The sequence below is a fragment of the Solanum dulcamara genome, chromosome 4 (assembly GCF_947179165.1).
Source record: "Solanum dulcamara chromosome 4, daSolDulc1.2, whole genome shotgun sequence".
Classification (NCBI taxonomy): Eukaryota; Viridiplantae; Streptophyta; class Magnoliopsida; order Solanales; family Solanaceae; genus Solanum; species Solanum dulcamara.
Genome location: NC_077240.1, coordinates 3,968,794 through 3,984,002, shown reverse-complemented (window position 1 = coordinate 3,984,002; position 15,209 = coordinate 3,968,794). Strand labels below are relative to the sequence as shown.

At 31.9% G+C, this 15,209-nt stretch overlaps 3 protein-coding genes across 3 annotated transcripts; 1 reads left to right on the top strand and 2 right to left on the bottom strand.

Moving 5' to 3' along the window:
* Positions 1-2,680: 2,680 nt before the first annotated feature.
* LOC129885579 (scopoletin glucosyltransferase-like) lies at positions 2,681-4,493 on the bottom strand. Its single transcript, XM_055959903.1, has one exon. The coding sequence runs from the start codon at positions 4,296-4,298 to the stop codon at positions 2,841-2,843; it is 1,458 nt and encodes a 485-aa protein (XP_055815878.1). The 5' UTR covers positions 4,299-4,493; the 3' UTR covers positions 2,681-2,840.
* A 2,994-nt stretch (positions 4,494-7,487) lies between these two features.
* Positions 7,488-8,733, top strand: LOC129884526 (uncharacterized protein At4g06744-like). The gene has a single exon (XM_055958819.1). It carries the CDS (start codon positions 7,527-7,529, stop codon positions 8,718-8,720), a length of 1,194 nt encoding a protein of 397 aa, XP_055814794.1. The 5' UTR covers positions 7,488-7,526; the 3' UTR covers positions 8,721-8,733.
* A 4,108-nt stretch (positions 8,734-12,841) lies between these two features.
* LOC129884524 (protein IRX15-LIKE-like) lies at positions 12,842-14,340 on the bottom strand. The gene has a single exon (XM_055958818.1). The coding sequence runs from the start codon at positions 13,942-13,944 to the stop codon at positions 13,000-13,002; it is 945 nt and encodes a 314-aa protein (XP_055814793.1). The 5' UTR covers positions 13,945-14,340; the 3' UTR covers positions 12,842-12,999.
* Positions 14,341-15,209: the final 869 nt, after the last annotated feature.

Genomic DNA, 15,209 nt, shown 5'->3' with positions numbered 1-15,209 from the left:
AATATTAATGATATTTTTGTATTATAAAAATTGCAATATGTAAATGATAGGCCGTTGATGAAATTCATGTTAGAGTATAATAATTATATACGCAGCGGAATCTTTTGTTAACTGATTTTTGTATCGGATTCCTCAATCACGGATCAAAGACTTACATTAATATGATAATATACATCAAGAAATTGCGAAATTCAGAAAACATACCTCTTGAAACTTTCACAAAATTCGTTCAAACTTAAAGAATCCAGAACTCCGGCCTTCTACTAATTCCTCATTAATCTTTTCTTAACCAGTGACTTAGTGTGTGGGCAAGGATTTTCAAAAAAATGGACGATTTTTTTTCCAGGAATCCTCTCCTATTTATCCCCAAACTCATCGAAGAGGAGAAGACTTCAGGGGGGAAAACGTTCAGCATTTAGGAAGAATTATTGAAAAATAAAAAACCCAATAAAACTCATTACAACCAAAACCGTTTTTATTCCTTATTGATTAAAACTCGTTTTTCCAAATCAAAGTTTTAAAATTATTAAATCCACTGATTTTGTTCCTTTTTAAAACCAGCAAAATATTTCTTTTGGAACACCCTTTTTTTCTTTTTCCAAAACTGGTAGATTAGTCAGGCATAATAGCTTCCAATTACAATATTAATTCAAAAAAGAAAGAATTAACTGTATCGTAATAAATTATAAATTATTCCACTAAAAATCTGTAATTGCACTCCTCGATTTAATTTTTGAAATCTACCATTGCATCTTATTTAATCCCCTGTATTAGAATTACTAACACCAATTAATTAAATTAAATTTCTGAAAGATTTAATTAATTGACTAATTTAATCCTTTATTATCATACTTAACTTATTTCACATGACTGATATAAAATCCACCTGCAGATTTTTACATGAAAACTTACAAGTAAACATAAAGGAGTGTCTTCTATCTCGAATTCGAGACACGGTTCTATCACCTAATTATTATTTCACTAATGGAATTGGTCATTATCCAATCTACTAGAATTTTATTGACTCATTAAAAAGTCTCACCTTTAAATAGATTAAAATAATAAAACAATCATATAGATCATAATAATTATATCAAGATTACGAGTATAAGTATATGTAATGGACTAGAAAATTTATTTATAAATATTCAGAACATAAATAAATGTTTCTAATTGGTCCGTTCAATACATACAAAATGTACTAGTACAAGACGCCGAAATTTAACTATTCCGATAATTAAGATCAAATTATATTTAATCTTGTGCTACAACCATCAAGACGTTTGTCCAACTTTATCTTTGATTGTGAACATTTAATTTATAACTTATAAGAATCGACAATTTTAATCTTTCGTGTATGAGTTAAAATACTCCATACAAGATCGTCTACTATGTAAGTAATGGACAGACACATATACACAATGATCTATTCAAATATTTAAATCAAGACTTTGTTATAATATCATAAATAGTCTTTACAAGGAATTAAATAAAAAATGTTATGACACAATTACATGATTAATAGTAAATATCCTAACAATTGAGATACATTAGTGTACTAGCAGTAGAAGCAATGTTTTCACAATCCATCTTCTTTGCAAGGAAACTTGATTGTACGAATGCTAATATCACTGCCCACCTTTCTGTCTCTTTGGATTGTTTTGGAGAATTTAGAGGCGTTGAGAGGAGTCGTGATAACAGTTGCCTTCACATCATGCCTAGCAAATTGTCTGGCTATGTCTACTAGTGGTATCATATGGCCAGGAGCCATCATAGGCAGAAAGTATTATGTGGAGTTGATCACTTCTGCTATCCATGTTATAGCCAAGGAATAGATAAGAAAAACAGCTGATGAACTAAAAAAGAACAGGAGATAAAAGAAAGTTGCTAGGAGGTGTTGTATATCTAATTGTCTTTGCTCGTCATGTTTTTATCGAAAAGATGATTTTTGACTGATAACGATACTAGTTGGAAAATTAGAATCTAAATGCAGAAATTTGAAATAAAGAAAAAGATATGTGGAATTAACGAAATCTAATCGAACTTATGAGCAACAAAGAACTTTATACCTTCATCTCTCAATTGAATCCGTTCAAATAACAATAACCCGAACTCAATCAAAAAAGAGAAAATCAAATTGAATCCACAAAGAGGATAACTCGATGATTGATTAAGCTAGAAGAAGTTAACATAAGCAATATCGGGAATCCAACCTAATCACTCAACTACAATTACCAACTAGGAACTACTAATACTAGGCTTCACCTAGAAACTACAAGCTTCAAAACTTTCAAATATTCAATTCATTATAATCTAAGTCTTCTTAAATGACAAATGACCACTACATATATTAAGAAAATAAAGAAGATACTTTCTTTACAATTTTATCCTTAATGAGATAAGGATCTTATTTGGTTGTTTCTTTTGTGAATTCTTGAATTTGAAAATGACCACTTGCGCACATAGCCTTTTTCTTATTTCTCTTCATTTAATGGACCCTCCACACATTTTATGTCTTTATTTGGTGTCCATCAAGCTCCTCTAAAGCTTCCATGTAATTCTTTCAACATCGCGGTTCAAATTGTAATCTCTTAACTATTGATTTTCTTTGTGCAAATCTGGAGTTGTAATTGTTTTGCAGGAAAATTACTTTAATTGTAAAACCAAAGAAAGTAGGAAATACAATTCAACTGAAGATTAATATTGCAGGGAGCAAAGGTAAATGATTAAGAACTAGTCTGTGATCTCATACTTGTTCACTTTATTTTTCTGTTTTTTTTTCTTCTTGTTTAGTAGTTTAGAGAGTGTCTTTAGTATTATTACATTTAAACAAATTCCTTTCAGTTGGAGCTGTTCTTCCCCTTCCTCAATTCTTCTAGTAAGGAAACCAAGCTATTGTCAGAGGATCCGCCTTTCTCCACAGCCATTTTAGCCGATTTTCCTAAGGCAGCTGCACGGCTTCTCATCTCGTCAGCTTCCTGACCAACCATCAGTTTGGTCACTGCTCTCTGTATATTTTCCCTGTTTATTGGGACTCTGCTATGTGTTCTTTCAGACCAAGCCTGAGCACCTACTGGAACTCCTATCTTTAATATCTCTACGAGTAGCTTCTCATTAAAAAATTGCTCAGCTGACAGTGGCCATGTAACCATTGGCAATCCAGCAGTTACTCCTTCGAGCAATGAGTTCCATCCACAGTGAGTCACAAAACCTCCAATGGCTTCATGATCAAGGATCAACACCTGGGGTGCCCATCCTTTTATTATTAAACCTCGTCCGTTCAGCTTTTCCTCAAATCCTTCTGGCATCCTCTTTTCCTGCTCTTCATTTGTTGTATTTTGCTTCACCACCCAAATAAATTGCCGGTCTGATGCTTCAAGAGCGATTGCTATCTCAAGCAACTGAGCCGATGAAAAGATTGACATGCTGCCAAAACAAATATAAATGACTGATTTTGGTTCCTTAGTATTGAGCCAATCCAAACAATGTTTCTCACAAAAGGAACTGTCTTGCCCTCTTTGGGTTTTATCTTCGTTGTCTTTATTGCAGAGCGAAACAGGACCAACGTGCCACACTTTTCTCCCTTCTACTTCCCTGAAGTGTTTTACATAATTTGGTTCCAGCTCATAAAAGCTGTTTACAATAGCTCCATAACTAGACGCTTCTGCTCTCAATATATCGTTAATTATTGCAGTCATTGGGGTTTCCTTTTCTTCCTTTAAGTTTTCTGGAAGTTGTTGTCTTGACATCTTTATTGTGTCAGGAAGGCCAGGGATGATGAACTCTTCCGTCTCGGATTCAACCTTCAAATGAGGTTTGTGTTCCATCAAACAGTGATAAGCACAAACAGGAAGTAAACCAGAACCATTAAAAGCTAGTCTTGGAATTCCCATCTTGGCTGCAACATCAAGAGTCCATGGGAAGTAAATTCCTGCTATTATACAATCTGGATGATCTTCCTCCATGAACTGTTCAACTGGCTGTTGAAACAAGTACATGGCTTTGATGAATTTTAGAGTCTCTTCTGCACTAGTAGTAGAAGCTAAATTTTCACAGCCCTCTGGCAATCCAACTTCTTTACAAGGGAATTCAATTGTACGGATGCTAATATCACTGCCTAGCTCTCTGTCTTTTTGGATTGTTTTGGAGAATTTAGACGCGTTGAGAGGAGTCGTGATAATTGTTACCTTCACACCATGCTTAGCAAATTGCCTGGCCATGTCTACACATGGTATCATGTGGCCTGGAGCCATTATTGGCAAAAAGTATACATGAAGTTGATCAGCTCTTTTGTCCATAGTTGCTAAGATAAGTATGTAAAAAAGAATGATGTATTAGCAGTTGAAAGAAAATAGGAGTAGTTGTATTTCTAGCCTTTGCTCATCCTGTTTTTATAGTAAAACCAAGATTAGAACTGCTGATTTTGGTTTTAGCTAATGTTTCGTGCAGCATTTACTTGTCAAAGGTATGTTAGTTGTCATTGCTGACCGTTTACTACAATATAATATAATGAAATATGAGTGATGTGCAAGAAAAGTAAAATATCTGTAGTTTATAAGATGTTTTATGTCTAGATGGGATTGATCTTTGGCTTATTTTTTTAATTGTCTGGCGGCGAAATCAGAAATTTTATGAAAGGGGTTTAAAAAAAATTAAACACGCTAATCAGAAAAAAAATGTGCTTATTAGGATTCGAATCCGCGAGCTGAGGCAAGCTAAGACAAAATATTGAACGTCATTTGCCACTGAGCTAGTCGTTTGACTTATGCTCATGGGGTTCAATGTTAAATATATACACATAAATTAAAAAATTTATCTTATATATACAGTGTAATTTTTTAACGAAGAGGATTCGGATGAACCCTTAGTTGCACGTGGGTCCGCCCCTGGACTCATGTGCATTTAGCTTCCAATGTTTTCTTCATTCTGTCTGGCTGAGGGTTTAGAGAATGATGGGTTTGAATTGTTTAATAAAATTTGGACTAGTTGGCATGTATAAGTTGAATTCTTTATTGGATCAAATTAGACATTGTAAAGATTATTTTACCAAACACACCATTACACTAACTCGCTCCATGCACTAAAGTATTTTAATTTATCATAATTAAGTAAAATATATTATAACCAGTCAAATATATTATAGAGTCTCACATGAGATTTGGACTTTTGAATGAGATCACGGCTTTAAAAAAGTAACTTTTATGTATGAAGTGCTTTTAAAACTTTAAAGTGCTGAAAGTTATTTTTATAAATAAGCAGTTGAGTGTTTGAATAAAAGTGCTTAAATGAGGAAAATTATGTGAATTTTAGGGTTAAAAGAATAAAAAGGGTAATTTGGGAATTTAGTTAAAATATAAGGGATATAAAAGTAATTTTCATGGTCAAAGAAAATGATTTTAAGCCATTAGAAAAAAAAAGTTAGGAATTCTAACTTTTCATTTTTGACTGACTTTAAGAACTTTCTGGCTTAAAGTTAGCATTAGACAAACACGTCCAAAAGCTGAAAATGGACTTTAAGTTGATTTTGACCAACTTAAAGCCAATCCAAACGGGCTCAGAATTGGTTTTATAGTCTATCATAATTTATTTGTTTTTTAGTTTTATGTCTTTTAACAAGAGATTTATATTTTTATAAATAAGAGATCTGAAAAAAAGTCATTCCTTCTTGGGAAATTTACATATTTACTATTTATAGCAATAATATTTTTTTTACTAAACACTTATAATACAATTATAATATATATTAGCGAGAATAATTTATAAAACTCATATAATACAATTTTTATTAATGGATAATATATTTATCACATACTTTAATATACTTATAATACATTGTGTTAATTTCTTACCAAACAAGTATAATATATTTTAAAACATTTATAATATATTTATATTGCATGCATAATTCACTTTTTATACATAGTAGATATATTATAATATTGCTATAAATGATAATAAATAAAAAATATCGTCAAAATCAATAATTATTTATTAAAAAATATTTTTTCTAGTAATTTTTCCTTCCTTCTTCTTCTATTTATTTTTGTAAGTGGATAAGAAATCTTAATTCCTACGTGCCACGGCCCAATAGCCCACATTCATTTGGATGCCTGGCTAATAAGCTAAGAGAGCCAGAACTTGGCCCATACTCAGTTCTAATGGGTCTAGTCTACAAGCTGCCCAACATTGGCGTAGAATTGCTTCGCTTAAGTTGGGCCAAGATGCACACTGAACCAACTATTCTTCTTTGAGCCCAGATACCATCCTTATGAGAAGTCGTCGGCCTTCATTATGTATAGTGTCTACTGTCTAGCAATATTAAGCAAAATGCACAAGAAACCCTCCTGTTATGATTTATGTTCCTCCCTCTTAATATAGCATTTTCAGTTAATGATATCTCATTAGTTGTAAGTTTCGTCTTTCGCGTTTCTAACTACTCTAGTAGCATGAGGATTACGACTCAGTTCTCAATTGAATACTTTGTAAGAACAAACAATAGTCAAGAGATCACGATTCAAATTGTAGTACCATGAGTTTGTGTTGGTATATATGCATTTTATTATTACATCAACAGTTTGAATTTAAAACAACTATGTATCAAATTCATATTATTTATATCCGATAAACCACGTGAAGATAAAAACCTAATAAGAGATTATCTTTATTCCTGTTGCTCCTTTTTGTGTTCACTCAATATTTATACTACTAATTTGTCAACTTTTTGTGCGCATGAGAAAAAAGTAATATATAATATAAATATAACATAAGCGTGACATTAAACTCCTCACTAATTTGTGCAATGGAATTCCACATATTCATCTACCTAATAATCACGATTCTTATGAGGTGCTCCACTTTGAATATATCCCATTTAGCCATCATTCACAAGAACTTTTTCGAATCTCTGTTTTACTCTCCATTAAAAAAATAAAAATCTAGCTATTTTTCTTTCTTTATTTATTTATTAAATTCAAAAGCTCTTATTTTGTTTTGTGCAAGTCTTGGAGGATTGAAGGAAGGAAAATTACCTGACAAAGTAAATATATGTCTTGCATAACTCGAAATAGTGAGAGTTTTCAAAAAATTATAATACATAACGATAACTAGAGTTCCAATTTTTATTTGTTTCACTCTGCATCTGTTCATTTGGAATTTTATCTATTCATTCAGTATTAATGTATCAATTCATTCTATATATGTTGTTTTGATACAGAGCGAAGTATGACAATTTTTATAAAGTAAATTATTGTTATATTCGGTAATTAGTTAAACCATCACTATGATTGATAATTAGATCTCAAAGTAGCACTGGAATTTTCTATTGAATAATGGATAGAACAATCATTATAAATTCTTCCAATTATCCACTACAATGTGAACTCATGAATCTCTCTTTTTGAAGACTTCGCCTACCACAATAATTAACATCATGCAACTTCATCCTATAAAAGAAAACAATTACAAACAATTTCTTCTCATCTCTCCTCACTAAGTAACCAGTTCTTTTCAATTGGTTTTCCAATTCCATGAAGATCTTTTATTTCTTCATTATCTTTACAATTCTAAACAATATCAATTGCCAATTACTACCACCTTTACCAGCACCCAATTTAACCTTCTTAGACCAAAGTCTAGCTCTAATATTCCCAATAATACAAAATTTCAAGAACACAATCACTCTTGATCCTTTTGGTGTCACACAATCTTGGACAGGCCCTGATATTTGCAATTATAAAGGCTTCTATTGTGATCATCCACCTAATAACTCCTCAGCAATTTCTCTTGCCTCCATAGATTTCAATGGATTTCAACTTAGTGCACCTACATTAGATGGTTTCATTGATCAGCTCCCTGATTTAGCCATATTTCATGCCAATAGCAACAATTTTTCAGGCATAATTTCTTCGAAAATTTCAAATCTTCCATATCTGTACGAACTTGATCTTAGTAACAACCAATTCATCGGTATATTTCCCATGTCAATTCTCAATATCAAGACTCTAACTTTTTTGGATATTCGTTATAATCTCCTGACCGGTATAATCCCACCTCAAATTTTCGTACAATATCTGGATGCATTTTTTCTTAACAACAATAATTTCATTCAAATGCTTCCGGACAACCTTGGATCCACCCCTGCTTTTTATTTAACCTTAGCCAACAACAAATTCGTCGGTCCAATCCCACGTAGCATTGGACTGGCTCCGAATTTGTTGGAAATTTTGTTGTTGAACAACTTGCTCACAGGTTGCATTCCTTATGAATTAGGCCTTTTGAAAAAAGCAATTGTGATTGATGTTGGATTTAACATGTTGACTGGTCCATTGCCATGTTCATTAGGTTGTTTGGAAAGTGTGGAGCTGTTGAATTTTGCTGGAAATTTGCTATATGGACAAGTTCCAGAAGTGATATGTTCATTAAGAAATTTAGTGAATTTTACTTTGTCATATAATTATTTTACAAAAGTAGGGCCATTATGTAGGGAATTGATCAAAAATGGACTTCTTAATGTTGAAAAAAACTGCATTAATGGTCTTCCTAATCAGAGATCAATATTGGAGTGTGTATTATTTAGGATGAAAATTAAATCGTGTCCATTACAGAAGAGTTTTAGTATCAGAACTTGTAATATTTCGAAATTTAGTCCCCATAAACCACCTAGAGCAGAAAGACATTTGATTTCATATTCTGCCTTGTCAAAACATACAAAATTGAATTAATAAAACCTTTGTTTTCGTGTATTCTTGATCTTAATGTAGCAAAGGTTGATTTTTTGGTTTATGAAATTTATCGATCTGAGTAGGATTCATTGGAGGGAAAACAATTCAAATTTAAAATCTTTATAAAACACGAAAAAATATTATCCATCGCGCAAATAATCTTTGGTAATTTAGTGCTGCAAAGTCAATTGGACCTTGTATTTTTTTAGATTTGAGAATATAACTAGCAGCATGATTTTGGTGTGCCTCTAGAACTGTTTATTAGGGGGGGAAAATTAATGGTGGACTGGTGGTGGAAACGTTGTCAACTGGTGAGGGAAAAGTAATTTTGGGTAAACTACAAAATTAACCTCATACCTCATTATCTATTTATAGTATAATTTATTATTGGGAGATGGCATCTAAACTAATTTTGAGAATATTTGAGAATTTAATGCTGACAACTTCAAGCTACAAGCTAATGTTGAAACATTCAAACTAACCTGTGTTAGGGTGGGATGAAAGGCGAAATTTCTAATTTCGCGAAGGATATTTAAGTGAAGTCAGAAATTTCATTAAGAATATTCAATATTTTTAATATATATATATAAAAAAATAAATTTTAACCTATATAATTCATATAAGTTTTCGACGCTACATGTGGTTACACTACTTGATAGGATGGTTGAGATTCCTCCATCCTTAATCAGAGGTCTGGGATTTGAGCTCCTAGTAATTAAAAAGTTTTGCTAGAAGCATTGTCCCCAAAAATGGGCGCTCCAATGCGTGAATTTGGATTTTTTCAAGACCCTATTACTTATATGGAACATCGGGTGGGAACAAAAAGAAAAAATTGAAGTTCAAACTAGTTCTATTTGCTTTCTCAAATTTCCTCAAACTAAGAACATTTTTGAGAATTTTTCAAAGAATCGATAACCAAACCGATAGGTCAAATATAAACAATACAAAACCATTTGAAAATCGTTAAATCAATAATCCGATTTATCATATATTTTTTTCCAGTTCGATTTATGGTTAAACTGAAATTTGCACACTTGCTATATACCTATCGTTGTTACAGGGAAAGTGACATTTTTTTATTTGTGCACATGGTAGTTGGATTTTATTCCAAGCCACACAAAGTAGGCGGCAATATTATGCAAAGTTACTTTATTATTTTACTTTAAAGAAGAAAAAGTTATATGCATTATGTGAGAAAAGATTTTTAGAAAATTAAAAAGAAAAAAAATCGTTGGAATTTCAATTTGTACAGTATGTGGTGTAATGCTACAAAATCCAAAAGAATATGACTCTAGTCTAGTCTATTGGGCTCAATGCACGTCTAAAATTACAAGTCCATAATTGTAATGCACAGCTCCAAAGGGGACAACACAATAATAAAAAAGTCAAATTTTGAAATCAATAGTTAGGGGTCGCTTAGTTACCATGATGGGATCAAATATGCGATAAGCTATCGATCATTTTTATGCAAATAGTTTTTGGAACTAGTTAATATTCATAACCAACGATAATAATAATATATTCAATGTAATTTTATAAGTGGATTTTGAGAAGAGTAATATGTATACAGATCTTACTATTTTCTTTGCAAAGTAAAAATGTTATTTTCGATAAACCTACGGCTCAACAGAAGTATAATTAAAGGAAGATTGAAACGAAAATAACATCAAAGTAGTAAGATAGACAAAATAAATGAATCAACAAACAATAGAAAAAATGAAGAATAAGATACTATGTGAATGGTGAATACTAAATAAAGGAGAAGATGAGAATAGGAGACTAGCATCTTGCCTCTCCCATATATAAATACGATAATATCCAGCTATCTAATATTGTTCTACCCTAATTATTGACTTTTATGTCTTCATATCTAAGGTCATGTCTTCACCTCCCCAATTCTTCTCCGGTCAACTTATACCTCTCCTAAAACTTGCTATAGTCAACCTCTCTCACATCCTTATTGGTGCATCCACACACCTCTTTACATGCCCAAACTACTTCAATATTGCTATTCTCATCTTGTTTGTTTCGCAGGCCGCTTACACCTTGTCCTTTATAATTTCATCTCTAATTCTATCTCTCCTAATATATCCACGTGCATATGAAAATCTTCATCTCCATTACCTTTATTTTTTAATTGTGTGCTTATTATCTATAATCAAAGAGTTATCTCATGACTTGGAATATCCCATAATATATATAGGATAAATTATTCCATTATTATATTAAAAATTGTGGAATATAATATTAAAGCTGATTAATACCCCTAACAAAATAAAAAATGAAATGATTATACATTTTATGGTGACATTACTATCCGTAGTAGTTTTCCTTGCTCTCCTGTTTATGGTATCTAAAAAAATTGGTGGTCGTACTATGAAATGAGATGGACCATTCAGCTAATGGTTAAGTGGGCCAATAAGTTACGACAGAGAACAAATTATAGATGACCCATCATAAGGCCCAATAGTAAAAATCAAGAAGGGGCCCAAATCTTTTCCGTGCAGATTCTTCTTCTTGCTGTTACGAAAATTGAATTGAGGGGTCAATATTACACTGCTTTTCCCCCACCGACACGTTCACCGCCGTAAAGCCCGTCAAACAATAGGCTTTTCTCACGTGAGCCACGTGATCCGCCATAAAAGATCAAAGGGCCCATGAGGTCCACTGTATTTCGAACTGACGGCCCACGTGAATTCCGCGGAACACGTTATTTCACGCACCCTTTGAATCATTTATCCACACGCGCCGCACAATCTGGTTCGTGTATAACAACGATTGGTCGATGCGCGTGGTCAAGTTTTGACAATTATAATTGAATTCAAAACTCATTTCAAATATTCAAAAAATTCAATCACCGACGAATCATCCAAAATTTAAAACACAAGTGTCGCCTCCTCGTTTGGATTTTTTTATCTCACACCTAACTCATAAATTTGATTTTTGGATTACGCTGTTTACAAGTAATTTAATTTTTTTAAAAAAAATTCTGTTATTCAATTTGATAATATAAGAAAAAAAAAAGGTTCAGGGGGGACTTTTTGACCATTTTCTCTTTAATATTTCCAAAGAATTCTGAAAGTTTTGTTTTCCATTTAAGTTGACTTCTGATAAAATGTTTAAAACTATTACAACATTACTCCACCATTTAGTCCAAAATTGAAGGGAAATTTTATTTCAAATTTTCAATGTTGATATCGATATTTTTATCACTTTTGTTGGGTTGCAAACTTTGGTTGTTCTTTAATCATAATCGCGAACATTCCTATTTTTACTCCACCATTTAGAACCTGTTTGACATTGTTGTTCAGAGATCAAAAATATTTATTTGAAAAAAAATAGGACTTGAAAAATATATCTCATGGTTAAATTTTATTTAAGAATTTTATATTACATAATAAATTTTTTATATTATTTTATGTTTATATATTATTATTTTATATTTTATATTTTTACTTGTATATAAATAATCATGTTAATGTTATATCAATATTTATTTTATTTATAATTATCTTTGTGTAATATTAATTAAAAAATTATATATGTATATTTTAATTTAATATAAATATATAATAGATATTTAAAATAGTTTCTCTTTTTAAAATAATTTTAATATTAAAATTTTATTGATACTTGACCTTTTTCGTGATTTGATAATTAAAAGCATTATTCAAGTGAATTAGCCAAACACAAATTTATTTTTCAAAAACATTAGTCTAAAAAAAAAATTAAAAATATTTAGCAGCAATGCCAGGATCTTAGTCCAAAACTGAAGGGAAATTTGTTTCAAATTTTCAGTACTGAGGAACAATCCTTACATAAAAATATGTATGAAATCTTTCATACTTGAATAACCTTTTGAATACGAAATAGTTTATATTAGGAACACTTTATAATTAAAAAAAAATGTACCAAACCTGCCTTTAAGAGAGAAAATAGTGATTTTTAGCTAATAAGCAAAGTTTCCTAAAAGCTAAAATTGTTTTCTTCAACAGACTCTGTTCAATTACTTGAAAAATTCTAGCAAAATTCAACAGACAGAGATTTCATTAAATGATTTGAAGTGAACTAGGTTTTTAATTAATACTAACTAAACCGAAAGAAGAAGACAGCAAAATTTTGAAAAGCAATACTTGAGTTCATCATTGCTTTAGCTTCTAAAATATTTCACACTTGAAAAACCTATGAAATATTACAGATAACTTATATCTATAAACTGGATATAATTTTTTTTTTTAAAAAAAACTCATGACATTGGGTTCGTTTTTTTTTTTTTGGCTCAAACAGCAGAAGACGATGATGTTGAAGGAGATGAAGAAGGATCAAAGACTGAGCAAAACTCAAACCTATTAACTTCCATCTTTTCCACCACGAAATGCCCCAACAATTCCTTCGTCTCTACCAAATTTTCACTGCATAAGAACTCTTCACTGCAAATTTTCTCTACATTTCTGTCGATTTCGTGCACAAACACATGGGTTTTGCCGGAATTACCTCTCTTGCTCCGGGCAAAAACGCCGGCGGTGTATATCGCCGTCATCCGTCCCGGAGCAGCAGAAGAAAACCCACGTGGCCCGTCTATCAAAATGACATCCCACGGTACATCGTATATGTGATTTGGTAGGTCGTTTATCCCCAATTTGCAGTCAGAAAACAGAAGATTCTGTACAGGCCTGCATTCCCCTTTGAGCTGCTCTTTCGTGTAATCCAACAAATCAGGCAATTCACTCACTTTCGTCGTGAATTGAACATCGTAGGCTTCAATTTCTGGGTGTTTCTCTTCTAATTTAGATACAAAATAAGCACTTTCGTCAACGAAAACTGTGCGCCCTTTGTGATTGAGAGAGTGCCACAAAAGGGTTTCGTGAGTAAGACCAAAAACAAGGAAATTACAAGGAGCTTTACAACGGCGGAGAACAGTAGCGATCGTTTTCAATTCCACCGCCGACATGCGAGAAGAAACAGTCGACGAGTTCACAGAAGCATAGTGAAGAAGCGCGTCAAATACAGTCGCCGGCAACGGAGAGGTACCGGCGGCGGTATCCGTGCCTGTTTTCGCGGTGGGTATCACATCCTTAGCAGTGAAGAAAGTAAGTGCAAATGCAAAAGTGAAAAATGATAGGAAAACAAGAAACCAAATACGAGGAGAAGCAGTAATTGTTCCTGATCCTTGCTTGTGAAGAGAAGGGTGAAAAACTATAAGCTTAGCATTACTAGCCTTCATTCTCTCTCTGTGTTTTTTTTTCCTCCAGATTTCTCTTCACATGGAAGTATACAGAGAAATTGCGGAGGGATTTGGGAGAAAAGAACACGACACGATTATCTAAATTTCTTTACTTTTTCTCTTTATATCTTTTTTGTATTTCAAAAATTTGAAAGTGCATATAGTATAATTGGAGAATGATTTGAGAGAGGGTTTTGGGAATTTGGAAAACTATATAAAATTGAAAAATGGAGTTAATAGGGGTGTGGGGGGGGGGAGGTGATAAGCAACTTTAAAGGGATTTGGTTGTTGTTTGGCGAGCCGGCAGGATAAACCAGCAATATTATGGCGCTTAAATAAGGAGGGACGGGAAGGTGGATCAATATATTTTATTTTCCGTGTTTTTAGGGTCAGTTTGTCTTACTTATATAATTTTATAATGGGGAAATGATATATTATATAGTTCATGGTACAGTAATTCTAGATCTAATTTATATTTCTTGCGTATATTATTTATCAATTGAAGGAAGCATTTTAAGAAATTGAGAATCAGAATATTTATGCAATTAAAGAAATTCATATGAATTGTAAGGTAAAAAGATCGTTTTTGGTAGAGCTTCAGCCAGTGGTGGATCGCTTATTCAGATTCGAACTCGCGAGTTGAGACAATCTAAGAACTCGCGAGCTGAGACAATCTAAGGCAAAATATTGAACTCTATTTGTCACTGAGCTAGTCCTTTGGCTTATGCTCAGGGATTCAATATTAAATATATACACATAAACTACAAATTTTATCTTATATATACAAAATATTTTTTTAACAAAAGGGGTTCGGATGAACCCCTCAACTTGCCTTGGGTCCGCCCCTGGTTTCAGCTCAACAAAAATGTGAGAAGATTCTTGAATCTTATAATGTTAAATTAAAAATATATTAATATGTCTTTTAATATTGGTGTCTTAGAAGTATTTTTTCTTACAAGTTAATACTCCTTCTATTTCATATTAATTGAATTTCTAGATATTTTTTTATTATTTAAAATAATTGAATTATTCAAAGTTCAAGAGAAATGTTTGAAACTTTTTTCAAATTTACTCTTTCTATTAACGAAGTTTTGTAATTTTCTTGAAGTTAAACTACACTACTTATAAAGTTATACTCCAATAAAGGACTCCTTGTATTTATGATTCCATATTTAATCTTCTTTATAAGGTTGATTAAATAAAAGGATAATAGAAGAAAATATGATTCAAATTTTATTTTTGAATATTTTTCTTAATATGTATGC